The sequence below is a fragment of the Octopus sinensis genome, linkage group LG7 (genome assembly GCF_006345805.1).
Source record: "Octopus sinensis linkage group LG7, ASM634580v1, whole genome shotgun sequence".
Taxonomy (NCBI): Eukaryota; Metazoa; Mollusca; class Cephalopoda; order Octopoda; family Octopodidae; genus Octopus; species Octopus sinensis.
In genome coordinates this window covers 39455120-39471088 of record NC_043003.1, presented here as the reverse complement: position 1 = coordinate 39471088, position 15969 = coordinate 39455120, and the positions used below count along the sequence as shown (strand labels likewise).

General features: G+C 38.3%; 1 protein-coding gene across 2 annotated transcripts in view; it reads left to right on the top strand.

Moving 5' to 3' along the window:
• The window catches only part of LOC115214188 (dynein heavy chain 3, axonemal-like), a 257372-nt gene extending 247013 nt beyond the window's left edge, over window positions 1–10359 (top strand). The window contains exons 71-73 of one of the 2 annotated variants that reach the window (XM_036504718.1): window positions 5721–5842; window positions 8841–8930; window positions 10003–10359. In XM_036504718.1, the coding sequence (XP_036360611.1) occupies window positions 5721–5842; window positions 8841–8930; window positions 10003–10209 (419 nt within the window). In that variant the 3' untranslated portion in view covers window positions 10210–10359. The remainder of the gene's footprint in view (window positions 1–5720; window positions 5843–8840; window positions 8931–10002) is intronic. The other variant, XM_029783288.2, reaches the window with a different exon arrangement.
• The last annotated feature ends 5610 nt before the right edge of the window (window positions 10360–15969 follow it).

The following is a 15969-nucleotide window of genomic DNA, read 5'->3' as shown; positions in this document are numbered from 1 at the left end:
AGGTCAAATTAGCTTTAATCCTTTTGCGGTTGATGAAAATAAAGTACTAGTCAAATACTGGGGTCAACGTAATTGATTTTCCCCTTCCCTTCAAAATTACTGGCTTTGTGCCCAGATTAGAAAGAATAATAATGATGCAGACAGCTGATTTGTAATTCATCAGATATTTTTTTTTAATATGTAAAAATCACACAGGCATAGCTATGTGGTAAGAAACTTGCTTCTCAACCACATAGTTCCAGGTTCAGTCCCACTGTGTGGCACTTTGGGCAAGTGTCTTTTACTATAGCCTCATGCTGACCAGAGCTTTGTAAGAGGATTTGATAGATGGAAACTGAAAGAAGCCTGTCATATATATGTATGTATGTATGTGTGTATGTATGTATGTATGTATGTATGTATGTAAACATCTGTGTGTTTGTGTGTCTGTGTTTGTCTCCTACTACTGCTTGACAACTGGTGTTGGTGTGTTTATGTCCCTGTAACTTAACAGTTTGGCATAACAGATTGATATAAAAAGTACTAGGCTTAAAAAAAGAGTCTTGGGGTTGATCTGTTCGACTAAAACCCTTTGAGAAGGTGCCCCAGCATGACTGCAATGAAATGACTGAAACAAGTAAAAAAGAAATAAAAAGGATGATGTGGAGCTCTAGCATAGCTTGGAGTGGGGGACCATAGGGGCTGTCTACCCAGGGTGGCACTTTTAAAGGGGCACAACTTTTGGGTCTGCTGTAGGCAATATATGTTTTTTGTGGGGTTCGAGGACGGCAAAGGAAAGGGCCGCCTCAAACAGCACATACTCTAGCTGTGCTAGTCATGAGGAGAGAGGTAAACTTTCGAAGAGAGTGGGGTTAATATAGTTATGGTTTGGCTAGTGCAGTATTTCTTGACCCACTTTGTGGGAGTGGCGCCGGCAGGTCTGGAGTAAAAAGTGATAGCCCTTTGTTTACTGGAAGAGTAATGGCTTTTGGAGGAACCTTTTGACCTTGTGCGGTCGATTGGGGGTCAGAGAGATGTGAGGGCCGAGGAAGAGGAAAGTAGTGAGAAAGATAGAGTAAGGAATCTGAGAGCAGATAGAGAGGATGACAGCAGCAGCGCCAATAAAGATAGGGACATAGGACCAGGCGGGATAGAGAGAGTATAAGGCTAAAAGACAGATTGAGGATAGAGATAAGCAGTTAGGGCTGAGAGCAGATGGAGAGGGTATGAGCAGTAGAGACAGATTGAGGGGTAGTGATAGAAGGACAGTTGGTATTCGGTCGTCAAGGCGAGTAGTCGGATTTTGGTCGTCAAAGCGAGCAGTCGGATTTTGGAAGTCAGGGCAAGCAGTTGGGATTCAGGAGCTTGGCAAGTTGGAGTTAGCGGTACAGAGAGAGATGAAGTGCAATATGGGACACTGGCTATTCTAATTAGGAATTAAGGTATTTAATTGTATTGATATGTGTTACGATGTAAAAGAAAAAAAGAGAAAGAAGAAAGAGAGAGAAAAAGAAGGACTCTGATGTAGTCGTTAAAGACTTTGAATTGTAATGTGAATTGTTATGATACGAACATTGTATAATGAACAATTGAACTGTTAGGCCTTTAATGTGTCTTCGGACGTGTACCTTTGAAATAGAACTGTTGTCTCCGGACTGTTATATTGTTACTTGCATGTTTAAATGCTTTGATCTGTTGTATGATGTATTGAGTTGTCACGTGCATGTCCTCCTTTAAATGTTTCCTTTAAATGTATTTGATGTGTAACAATTGATTGTCATAAACTAGTTGTTAAATGTAAGCCAGTTGTTGCCTTGTCGTTGTATCTCTCGCTCTCCTCTCCGACGAGTTTCCGTGGCGGGAACATTCGCTGATCGACCGAGCGACGGCACCAGGTGGTCCGTAACAATATGTTTTAAAAAACTAAGTTACTGAGAAGTGGAAAGAGAAAGTTAATTTGTAGTAGGAGGATAATATTAATGGTCTTGTTAATTAACTTCTGTAACTCACTATTACAGTAGACAGTAGTGGAGCTAGGGAGAGGAGCAGTGGGTGGAAGTGCTGGTCCATTCGAAGTTAGGATTTAAGGTGGTCGTGGTGGTGGGAGGGATTCTTTTGTGTCTGCTGCATAAGCCTGTAAAAGGATCAGTTAAGGGGAGAGGGAGCTGGCAAATTCAAAGGTTGCCCTGAGTGGCGCACATTCTTGCTTCACAACTGTTTTGCCAATCAATTGGCAGAATTATTAGAGCTTTGCGCAAAATGCCTTGTGATGTTTGTTTTGTTTCTTTATATTCTGAGTTTAAATCCCACCAAGTGCATTTGTTACCTTTCCTTCATGATTAAATAAAGTATCAGTGAAGTAATAGTACTGATATAATTGACTAACTCCTGCCTAAAATTTCTGCCCTTTTGCTCATATGAGAAATAATCATTCTCCTTACTAAAGTATCACAGAAGCAAACTTTGTAGAGTACCAGATAAAATACTTTGCAAGTACTGTAACCGATAGCATAAATGATGCACAGGAATATCTGATGCATCTCAATTTCAGCAGTGCATATTCAGGAAAAAAATTTCTAGCACATCAAAGCATATAATATTTAAAGTAACTTTTCATATGGAACCTGGGGTAATTTTTTGAGATATTCTTTGGTAAAATCAGTGTCTTATATATCATCAAATACAGTATGTCTCCTTGGTTTGAGTTCAAATCCTGCTAAGGCTTACTTTACTTTTCATTATTTTGAGGTTGGTGATATTTGATTGTAGCCCCCACCACAACTGTAAAGGTGTGGTCTTGGATATATCTAGGATCTCATTATTATTGTCATTGTCATCAGTATTGTTTTTTGTCACAATCAATGAAAATAATAATTATGATGATGATGACAATGACGAGGTGAAGACAGATGTCGTCACCATTACTTTGCAGTATTTTTTCCAACTCTCCGCATTCTGCATTCAAATCTTGCTAGAAGAGGGTATAAATTTTTTTGCGTACTTTAGAAGATGTGCAAAAATTTTCAAGGAAGAATGCAAGTGTTGGACAGATGAGGAAAATGTGAGACTACTGTTATGGAAAGTAGGTCCTTCAGAATATGAAAAATATGGCAATTTTATCTTACCTAAAAAGACAAGTCAACAGGGTGTAAAGAAAATTGAAAAAAATTATTTCAGTGTTTATTGCCCCTGAGTATTTTCCACACACAAAAACTATCTTCCCAGTTAGCCTTCCTTTGATATTGCTGTACCTCATGTATCCATAGCTTACACCAGGTACATCTTATGGAGTTTCTACCTATGCCTTTTCTACAGATCAAGCAGGACCATCTACCTGAAGTGATTTGTGATTTGTCTGCCTTCCTACTTATTAAAACTTTGGTTTTTCCTAGATTGACTCTAAGGCCCTTCAATTCTAGACCTTGCTTCCACACCTGAAAACTTCTCCTCTGAAAATGTGCAGAAAACAGCTTCCAGAGGGAAAAACTACAAGTATTTGATGGCTTCCAGTACCTAAGTGACTAAGTCAGTAGTGGGGTGGATGTTCTGAGCGTGTAACTGCTAGAATAAGAATAGCCTGGGCAAAGTTCAGAGAGCTCCTACCTTTGCTGGTGACAAAGGGCCTCTCGCTCAGAGTAAAAGGTAGACTGTATGATGCATGTGTGTGAACAGCCATGCTACATGGCAGTGAAATATGAGCTGTGACTGCTGAGGTCATGCGTAAGCTTGCAAGGAATGAAGCCAGTATGCTCCACTGGATGTGTAATGTCAATGTGTATACACGACAGAGTGTAAGTGCCCTGAGAGAAAAGTTGGACATAAGAAGCATCAGATGTGGTGTGCAAGAGATATGACTATGCTGGTATGGTCATGTGTTGCATATGGATGAGGACAGCTGTGTGAAAAAGTGTCACACCCTAGCAGTAGAGGGAACCTGTGGAAGAGGTAGACCCAGGAAGACCTGGGATGAGGTAGTGAAGCACGACCTTTGAGCGTTGGGTCTCACAGAAGCGATGACATGTGACCGAGACCTTTGGAGATATGCTGTGCTTGAGAAGATCCAGCAAGCCAAGTGAGACCATAACTATGTCCTATGCCAGTGCAGCATAACCGGCCCATTTAAGAGTACCCTTCAATCATTGCGCAATTAAATGTACTTGCAAAGGCCTGTTGAGTCAAGTGAAGTTATTGTCGTGGCTGATGCCAGTACTGCCTGATTGGCACCTGTGTTGGTGGCATGTAAAAAGCACCATTCAAGTGGGTCAATGCCAGTGCTGGCTGACTGGTCCTGTGCTGGTGGCACATAAAAAGCAATATTCGAATGTGGTCATTCTCAGTGCTGCCTGACTGGCTCTCATGCTGGTGGCATGTAAAAAGCACCATTCAAGCATGGTTGATGCCAGTACCACCTGACTGGCCCTCGTGCCGGTGGCATATAAATTGCACCCACTACACTCTCAGAGTGGTTGGCATTAGGAAGGGCATCCAGCTGTAGAAATATTGCCAGATCAGATTGGAGCCTGGTGCAGCCTTCTGGCTTGCCAGTTCTCAGTCAAACTGTCCAACCCATGCTAGTATGGAAAGCGGACGTTAAGCGACAATGATGATGATGAGGATGATGATGATTATTATTATTATTATTATTATTATTATTATTATTATTATTATTATTATCATTATTATTATTATTATTTCATCATCATCATCACCATCATTATTATTATTATTATTATTATTATTATTATTATATCAAAAAGAGAGATAAATCTATATATATAAAAGTGAAGTTGTGTGAGTGTCTGTCTCCTACAATTTAGATTCCTAACTACTCCCACATTTTGCAGTGCAGTTTAACCAAATTCGGGTATCTTATAGTCGTGATTCATATCGAGCCCGTCTGGGTATTAGCGCGTGTCTACGATGAGTCTACGATTTAAAAAATAATTTAACATTTTTTTCCATTTCTTCCAATTTTTTCGTGTGTCGATGGCGGCGGAGTTGGCGTCCATGCTCACACCAGCACCTGTGTTGCTTCTCCCCCTTCTTCCCTCCCTCGTGAAGCTGTGGGGAAGGCAGGGTAGGGAAATCAACGTCGTAAAGCGTTGTCAAGGAGACCAGTGTTCTTTTAGAACAACGACTTCATGGCTTGAAGTCGCCAAAACAGAAATCACTAATAAAGCTGAAACAGATCCACAAAAATGGCAAAAACTGCCACACAGGGCAGGTTTCCTGTGCAAACAATTTGCACAACCGAATGTTTTAGTTGTTGCACAAATCTTTATATATAAAAGTGAGGTTGTGTGTCTGTCTCCTACGATTTAGATTCCTAACTACTCCCACATTTTGCGGTGCAGTTTAACAAAAACCGGGTATCTTATAGTCGTGATTCATATTGAGCCCTTCTGGGTATTAGCGCGCGTCTACGATGAGTCTACGATTTAAAAAAAAAATTACCATCATTTTTTCCATTTTAATGGCATTTTTCGCTATTATATAAGGGAAGTAACTCTCTAAAAATGTCTACGATGAGTCAACGATTAAAAAAAAAATTACCATCATTTTTTATTCCATTTTTAATGCATTCTTTTGCTATTTTTTTGCTATAACTCACTAAAAATGCTTATATAGTTATTGCCCTTACAAACCCGAGCAACGGTTAGCTATAAAAATTTCAAAGTGTTTAAATAAAAATTTCTATGTAAATGAGTTTAAAACCATTTTTCACTAATTGCTTTTGGCAGGAGTGTCTCAGAATTTTGCCAGAAAATACACCATCCCTATTGACCAAATCAGTTTTGAGTTTGAAGTAACCCCCGTAGAAAAACAAATGACAGAAAATCCAGAAAATGGTGCTTACATTAATGTAAGTATATTTGGACTTCATGAAGTCTCTTTTATACTTCAAATTCCAGTTGAATAAATAGAGATATTTCTTGTTGTTTGCCAGATATCTATGGTACTAGTAAAATAATACAATTCTACTTATTTAAAGAAATTATTTATCCATCCAACCAGTGTTAAGCATCTATTCTTTTAGTTCATTACCAATATGTCTCTGTGTAGGTATATATGAATATATATATATATATACATATGTATGAATGTGTGTATCTATCTCTGTCTCTATCTCTCTATATATATATATATCTATGTATATATACATTGCCAAGTTTTCCAATCCTGTAAATAATGATAATAGTATTTATATAAAGCTTATAGCAATCACTGTGCAAAGACTAAGGAGAATAGTCTAATAATGGGGCATGTAAGCCCTCAACAGAGAAAAGTAGGCTTTCCTAGCTGTGTAGGACACAAACCTATATCCCTTTTTTAACACAATAAAGTGTGTTACCATATGGATGGGAAAGGCTACGTTTTTTTTTTGTTGAAGGCTTATATGCTCCATTATTAGACTATTTCCCATAGTGATTGTTATAAGCATTTGAATGCACTCAGTACATGAGAACCAATCCTTCAAGTTTCAGCCTTAATATTAAGCGTATTAATCTCCTATTGTCACTTGTATATATAGGTTAGCCATATCCTGTAATGTAGTACAAAGAGTACGGCAATGATAAGATAAAAAGCATGGGAATGATAAAAAGCATGGGAATTAATTTGGTGTCAAGTCAAGGCCCATGTTTTTTTCTCCCATATATATACTCTTTTACTCTTTTATCTGTTTCAGTCATTTGACTGCGGCCATGCTGGAGCACCGCCTTTAGTCAAGCAACTCGACCCCTGGACTTATTCTTTGTAAGCCTAGTACTTATTTTATCGGTCTCTTTTTGCCGAACCGCTAAGTTACGGGGACGTAAACACACCACCATCGGTTGTCAAGTGATGTTGGGGGGATCCGCTAAGTTACGGGGACATAAACACACCACCATCGGTTGTCAAGCGATGTTGGGGGGACAAACACACAAACATATATATATATATATATATATATATATATATGTGAGAAGACCAGGCAGGACAAGTGAGCCCAGCCCATTTATGAATGCCTTTCCTCCCTTGGACACAAAGACCTGTTGAGGCAAGCGAAGTCGATATAGAACCTCATCCGACGACAGACACCCATGCCAACCCCCCCTGCTTGCGAAGACATGTTGGGGCAAGCGAAATCGAAATCGAAACCGAATTGAACCAGCCAGGATCCCTGACCTGGTGGTACGTAAAAAGCACTATCCGACTCGTGGCCGTGGCACGTAAAATACTCCAATGCGACCGTACGACAGGCACCCATGCCAACCCCCTTTGCTTGTGAAGACATGTTGGGGCAAGCGAAATCGAAATCGAATTGAACCAGCCAGGATCCCTGGTCTGGTGGTATGTAAAAAGCACTATCCGACTCGTGGCCGTGGCACGTAAAATACTCCAATGCGACTGTACGACAGGCACCCATGCCAACCCCCTTTGCTTGTGAAGACATGTTGGGGCAAGCGAAATCGAAATCGAATTGAACCAGCCAGGATCCCTGGTCTGGTGGTACGTAAAAAGCACTATCCGACTCGTGGCCAATGCTAGCACCGCCTCGATTGACTTCCGTGCCGGTGGCACATAAAATACACCAATCCGACCGTGGCCGTTGCCAGCCTCGCCTGGCACCTGTGCAGGTGGCACGTAAAAAGCACCCACTACACTCACGGAGTGGTTGGCGTTAGGAAGGGCATCCAGCTGTAGAAACATTGCCAGATTAGACTGGAGCCTGGTGCAGCCTTCTGGCTTCCCAGAACCCCGGTCGAACCGTCCAACCCATGCTAGCATGGAGAATGGACGTTAAACGATGATGATGATGATGATGATATATATATATATATATATATTATTGAAATGGATAAATGAATTATCTTGTTACGGATTATTCAAAAGATAACCGATACCTGGGTAGCAAAAATCACAACAGAAAAATCACGGTTGAGGTTACGACCATGGGGTCTCAAACCCGTGCCTTAATGCGGAAATTTGAAGTTTATATATATAGTGTAGGAAGAAATGGAGCTGAACGAAGATTTAACAAAATTCCTTTTTATTATTTTCTACATATGTTTCAAACGCTGCAAAGTCCCTTTGAAACATATGTAGAAAATAATAAAAAGGATGGTGGTGTGTTTACGTCCCCGTAACTTAGCGGTTCGGCAAAAAGAGACCGATAAAATAAGTACTAGGTTTACAAAGAATAAGTCCGGGGGTCGAGTTGCTTGACTAAAGGCGGTGCTCCAGCATGGCCGCAGTCAAATGACTGAAACAAATAGAAGAGTAAAAGAGTATATATATGGGAGAAAAAAACATGGGCCTTGACTTGACACCGAAATAATTCCCATGCTTTTTTCTCTTATCATTGCCGTACTCTTTGTACTACATTACAGGATATGGCTAACCTATATATACAAGTGACAATAGGAGATTAATACGCTTAATATTAAGGCTGAAACTTGAAGGAGTGCATTCAAACGCTTATAACAATCACTATGGGAAATAGTCTAATAATGGAGCATATAAGCCTTCAACAAAAAAAACGTAGCCTTTCCCATCCATATGGTAACACACTATATATATATATATATATAATATATATATATATATATATATATATATATATATATATACATATATACATATATATGACGGGCTGCTTTCAGTTTCCGTCTCCCAAATCCACTCACAAGGCTTTGGTGGGCCCGAGGCTATAGTAGAAGACACTTGCCCAAGGTGCCACCCAATGGGAATGAACCCAGAACCATGTGGTTGGTAAGCAAGCTACTTACAACACAGCCACTCCTGAATATATTTATATAATATGTGTGTGTGTGTGTAAAATGTTACATATAATTCTATCTATATAATTTTCTTCCTAGGGTTTGTTTTTAGAAGGAGCACGTTGGAACCGGAACTCTTCACTCATTGCAGAATCTTTACCCAAGATTTTGTTTGATCCGCTACCAGTTGTATCCTTTATGATGTTTGCACTAATATTGTCAAAACAAGTCAAACACATTACCTCTCTCACACTCCTCTGCTGACATTTCTCATTTATGAAATTTATCATTTTTGTTCTAGTCTGAAAAAATCATCCTTAGCATTGTCTATATTCTCTCCTGGATTTATAAAACTCTTGATTTTACTTTGTTTTTAAGACATCAACTCTGGGTATTCAGTAGCATTCTGTTGTAACAGAAATAAATTACACAGAGTACCTTAATCAAAGGATTAAAAATAGGGTTCATGACCTCATTTGTTTTGGAAATGGTGATCAGTGGCTTGAGTCTCCCACATGGGAACAACAATGGTTCCTTCAATAAACTTCCACACAGATGATTTGTCTATAGTGATCAAATATTTGTGTAGGCATAAGCTCACTCCCTCCATCAGACTGACTTTACCATGTCAGATGCCGAAATGATTGCAGACCAACATGAAATGAAATGCTTTGCAGTAGAAACCATGCCAAAGCAGACATTAGAGCATGACAGGTCAAAACAATCGCATTGAATAATGATCTTGTGAATTCCATTTTCTTTCTCTCATGTATTAGAGCTGGACATTAAACAAAGATGATGATGATGACATGTATACATGTATGAGATGAATTTTACATCATTAGCTAGTTCTTCATGTAAATGAGTAACACACTACAACTATCAAAATGAATTCTAATAGAAATAGGCAAAACAGAGATTAAAACACGAGGTACCTTTTGATACGACACTTGATGAAACACATCTGTATCTTTGATGCACAACAACTGTTTGTATTGCATCTGAGCTGTAAGGCAATGGTGCACGACAGGTTAAAACAATTGGATTGAATAAAAATCTCGTGAATTCCATTTTCTTTCTCTCATATATTCTATATGTATATGTATATCTATCTATCTATCTATCTATCTATCTATCTATCTATCTATCTATCTATCTATACACACACACGTGTGTGTGTATGTAAATATATGTATGTGTGTATATATATGTATGTATATATGTGTAATGGTGTATCATATTCCTTAACACAGTACCAAAGATCTGGCTAAAGCCCAATGATATAGAGAAGTTCACACCAGTGCCAAGTTACTCGTGTCCAGTGTACAAGACAACTGCCCGACGTGGAGTTTTGTCCACTACTGGGCACTCCACCAATTTCGTAATGTTTCTGCAGCTTCCCTCTGATAAACCAGAAAAACACTGGATTAACTGCGGGGTAGCAATTGTATGTCAGCTTGATGACTGATGGAACTGACTGTACAAAATGGTGTATTGTTTCACATCTCACATGTGCACACACGCACATACACACACACACACACACCTCAGATATACTCTCATATAAATATATATATGTGTGTATATGTATGTATTTATATATGTGTATATATATATATATATATATATATAGGGTCTGTTACATTTTATATATATATATTTATCAAACACACATGCAAACATGTATGTACATGAGCTATCATATTTCACATGTATACACTTATATTGGACATATATCACATCTCACAAGTATATATTTGTGTATGCGTAGTATAATATGAAGGAGTTATATGCTTACATATACAGACACATGTTCTCATATATATATATATTCTCAGTAACAATAAATATAACAACGAAATATATGTATGAAAAACTTGTTTTAATGATAATAATAAATAGAAATAATGATGATAATAATCCTTTCTACTAAAGGCACAAGGCCTGAAATATTTGGAAAGGGGACTAATCATTTATATCAACCCCCAGTGTTTCACTGGTATTTAATTCAGCAACCCTGAAAGGATGAAAGGCAATGTCAGTCCTAGTGGAATTTGAACTCAGAACATAAATACAGATGAAATGCTGCTAAGCATTTGGACAGGTGTGCTAACAATTCTACCAGCTTGCCACTTTAATAATGATAATAACGGTTTCAAATTTTGGTACAAGGCCGTCAAGTTTGGGGGTGGGGTTACATAGACCTCCACAGTTTGACTGGTACTTATTTTATCGACCCTGAAAGGATGGAAAGCAAAGTCAACCTTGGTGGGATTTAAACTCAAAATGGACGAGATGCCGCTGAACAATTTGCCCAGTGTACTAAGGATTCTGCCAGCTCACTGCCTTAATAATGATAGTAATATTAATGATAATACTAATAGCCATAATAAAATTTGAAATAGGAAGAATTTGGAGCATGCAAATAGTAAAGGTCGTGCCTATGATAATTAGTGCTTTGGGAAGGCAGCGAGCTGGCAGAAACATTAGCTCACCAGACGAAATGCTTAGCGGAGTTTTTCTGACTTTATATTCTGAGTTCAAATTCCACCAAGGTTGACTTTGCCTTTCATCCTTTCGGGTTTGATAAAATAAGTACCAGTTGCATACTAGGGTCAATCTAAATGACTGGCCCCCTTCCCAAAAAATTTCAGGCCTTGTTCCTAGAGTAGAAAAGAATAATTGGTGCAATGGGAACAGTAAGTCAAGATATAGGGAAATGGCTGAAAGGGGTTGGAACAGGATGCCAGTAGAGCTCCTACTGAAAGTTTGTCTCTTAGGGACAGCAAAGATTATCAGGAGGGTTCTAAGCACTTGAAAGACAGCTGAAAACTTGTGGATACCTAAGGTTACAGGTAGTAACCCACTATCAACATAATTTCTACCAGGAATTAGACCAAACCGGAAGAAATCCAAAATACTAATAATAATTTCAAATGCTGGCACAAATCCAGCAATGTCAGGGTGGAGGTAAGTTGATTACACTGACTCCAGTTCTCAACTGGTACATATTTTATCGACCCCGAGAGAATGGAAGGCAAAGGTATCATTAATGAACAACTTCAAGTGGAAATAATCTATTAAACATTTAACTTAATTTTTTTTATTTTTGGCTCAATCAACTGCACTTGTGCTTTTGATAGCTAAAGACTGAATTTAAAGGAAGAATCTCTGTAGTCTACTAGGGTATGTAGTGAATAGGTGGTCAGCCTTGTTTTTTCACATGGAAAGTATTTTAACATGGATAACTTAGCAAGCACAACAATTAAACATGTCTCTTATGTAAGATGATGTTGTTTAATGTTAAGAAAGAAGGCAACTATGCCGAAACACTTAATGTTAACAATAACTGGTGACTATGTTCTACATTGTGCTGAAAACCCAAGCACTCCGCAATGCCACGTGAAAGCTACTGCGCTTACAGTCATATAGAAAGTAATTAAAAATAGCTGGGATTAGGATAGGAATAGGGATAAACATAGGGTTAGGGTTAGGTCTAGGGCTAGAGCTAGTGTTAGCATTTTACTGTCGATTTCTTTTAGTTGCACCATATGCCTGAAGTTATAAAAATACTGTTCAGTGTAAAATATTCCATTCTATGAGCTGCTGGTCATAATTAATGCACCTTGTCATGTGTAGATTTTACATAGCTATTTAAATGTCAGTTTGATGTTTATGCCATCAAATGGTACCCCATTCTTGCAACCAAAAGTCCAAAGTGTTATTGCAACACTTTAAGCACTACACTGATTAGTTAATAAATGAGGCTGATGAAGAAGAAGACCGAACACACTGGATTTTTGAAATCATTTAATGTTCTCTTTTTTTTTGTTTCTTTACTTGTTTAAGTCATTTTGACTGCGGCCATGCTGGAGCACCACCTTTAATCAAGCAACTTGACCCCGGGACTTATTCTTTGTAAGCCCAGTACTTATTCTATCGGTCTCTTTTGCCGAACCGCTAAATGACGGGGACATAAACACACCAGCATCGGTTGTCAAGCAATGCTAGGGGGACAAACACAGACACACAAACATACACGCACATACATATATATATACATATATACGACGGGCTTCTTTCAGTTTCTGTCTACCAAATCCACTCACAAGGCTTTGGTTGGCCGAGGCTATAGTAGAAGACACTTGCCCAAGGTGCCACACAGTGGGACTGAACCCGGAACCATGTGGTTGGTAAACAAGCTACTTAATACACAGCCACTCCTGCATTCTGTTTGCAATAAATATAAAAGGAGTCTGGAACAAGAAAAATATGAAATTCTTTTGGAACAAATTCTTGTTTCAGTTTATTAACAATTTTAAGAGATTTTAAGAATCAATAGAGATTGCATGAAATGAAAACAATTTGTTGGCTTATAAATTACATCTTATCTTTTTATTCAAATAACATAAAGGTTCTGTTTCCATGAGTTCATGAACGAGATTGCATTAAAGTGAAAGAACATTGTAAAGATACTCAAGAAAATATAACATTTAAAATTTCTTTTTATTCCTTCATTCTTAAAGGGCCTGACGAAATCTTTGAAAAACTCTCTCTTTACTCTTTTCTCTTTTACTTGTTTCAGTCATTTGACTGTGGCTATGCTGGAGCACCGCCTTTGGTCGAGCAAATCGACCCCGGGACTTATTCTTTGTAAACCCAGTACTTATTCTATTGGTCTCTTTTGCCGAACCGCTAAGTGACGGGGACGTAAACACACCAGCATCGGTTGTCAAGCAATGCTAGGGGGACAAACACAGACACACAAACACACACACATAAACATATATATATATACATATATATGACAGGCTTCTTTCAGTTTCCGTCTACCAAATCCACTCACAAGGCATTGGTCGGCCCAGGGCTATAGCAGAAGACACTTGCCCAAGATGTGACGCAGTGGGACTGAACCCGGAACCATGTGGTTGGTAAGCAAGCTACTTACCACACAGCCACTTCTGCGCCTGACTGGGATTTTCGAATACCAAGATTTAAATTCTAGCTTGAAAAGTTTCTATTAATCTAAATAGAACTCGTGTCTGCTTTCAAGAAATTGTTTATGTGTGTTTATATATATATATATATATATATATATATACATGAGCAATTATGCTGATAAACAAATTAGACACATCAAATATATTAAATATATTAAATACATCAAATATAAAATATGTATATATGTATACATGCAAAACAAGAGAAAGCAAAGGTGGAAACTTTCAGATGATGAATTTGTATGTATAAATATATAGATATTTATATTAACTAACCCAACTTACACAGAGCAGAAATAGTAGAGAAAATTAAAGAGATGGAAAAAAGGTATTAAAAGTCCAACAGCTGTTTCTGGGGGCTTTTTGATCCATAATAATGTTGGTAGATTTAGTTCATGTAGCTATATAGATGCATTTAACATAGGATAAGACGAACCCCCATCGTCAGGATAGAGAAGGTTTTACATTTCAGATCTTAATTAATGTAGAGAATTTCAAAGAATGAATGATTAAATGTGGCAAACTAGAAAAGTTCAAAACTGAAATGATGAAATGTGTAAAAACATCAGAGTCTGAATCTTTTGAGCACTACGTAGTATGGAGAATACGTGGATCTCATCTGTGAACTATATATATCATCATCATCATCATCATCATTTAGCGTCCGTTTTCCATGCTAGCATGGGTTGGACGGTTCAACTGGGGTCTGGGGAGCCCGAAGGCTGCACCAGGCCAGTCAGATCTGGCAGTGTTTCTACAGCTGGATGCCCTTCCTAACGCCAACCACTCCGAGAGTGTAGTGGGTGATTTTATGTGCCACCGACACAGGTGCCAGACGAGGCTGGCGAACGGCCACGCTCGGATGGTGTTTTTATGTGCCACCGACACAGGTGCCAGACGAGGCTGGCAGACGGCCACGCTCGGATGGTGTTTTTATGTGCCACCGACACAGGTGATATATATATATGTATATATATATATATGTGTATATATATATTATATATATATATATATATATATATATATATCTTTGTATTTTGTATATGGCAGATGTCTATCAGTGCGATTATAAAAACTCTTATGCTACTTGTTGCTAGCTACTGTATATTATTCCCAACATGCCAAGTTAACTGTAAGGGATTGTTATGTATGTGGTGCTCCATGTAGTGCAGGATAAATATATTAATAATGAGAAATACTTCATGGATGGGAATTCTATATTTTTATTTATGCATTGCTACATATGTTTTGTAAACTAATGCAAAAAGTGTCTGTAGATGTATGCATGTTGAATTAATGGGCTACCATAGGGTCTATGGATATTATAAATAATATTTAATGATATTAATAGTTATCGCCAAGCTAACATGGCAGTCCAGAAAAATAGGACAAATGCTGCTGTTGATTAGCTCCAAGAGGCTATTGCATCTAGCTAGCTATGTGACACATGAACCTGTGTCCATTATAACCTTTGAACAGGGGAGGTCATCCGCTTCTCCTTGCTGATCTGGCATCTACAGACTAGTCTCAGGGTAATTGCCCTTTACCAATGTAGAGCAGCCGAACCAAGCAGGCATCACTACTGACCTTCTGTTTGAAGGATTATTTACCTAAATTCAGTGGAATACATCCACTGGTTTTCGAAAATGGAAATATTAGCCATGTTTGCTTGGCGGTAACTATTAATATCCAGTATTAATAACTATTGATATCCAGTACTGCTGCCGTAGTCTCCTTGGGAGAGACTTAGAAATGTTAATATTTCTATTTTTGAAAACCAGTGGATGTATTCCACTGATTTTAGATAAATAATCCTTCAAACAGAAGGTCAGTAGCAACACCTGCTTGGTTCAGCTGCTCTACATTGATAAGGGGCAAATACCCCGAAACTAGTCTGTAGATGCCAGACCAGCAAGGGGAAGCAGATGACCTCCCCTGTTCAAAGCTTACAGTGGATGCTCTCAGTGTTGGAAGGTGGAATAATCTTACTGTCACCTCAAGTACCACAAAGCACAATGAGAACCAAATGAATGAATGAATGTCAATATTTGTATTCTACACGTGGAAAATGAGTAAACAACACGTCTTTTGTAGTTTTAAGCATCCAATATGCATTTAATGCGATAAACAGTACATTATAAATTAAATAGTAAAAAAAAACAAGCATTATGTTGACTAGTTCATTGAAGACAAAAGTTAGAAATGCATTCAAGCAATTTCTCGAACAA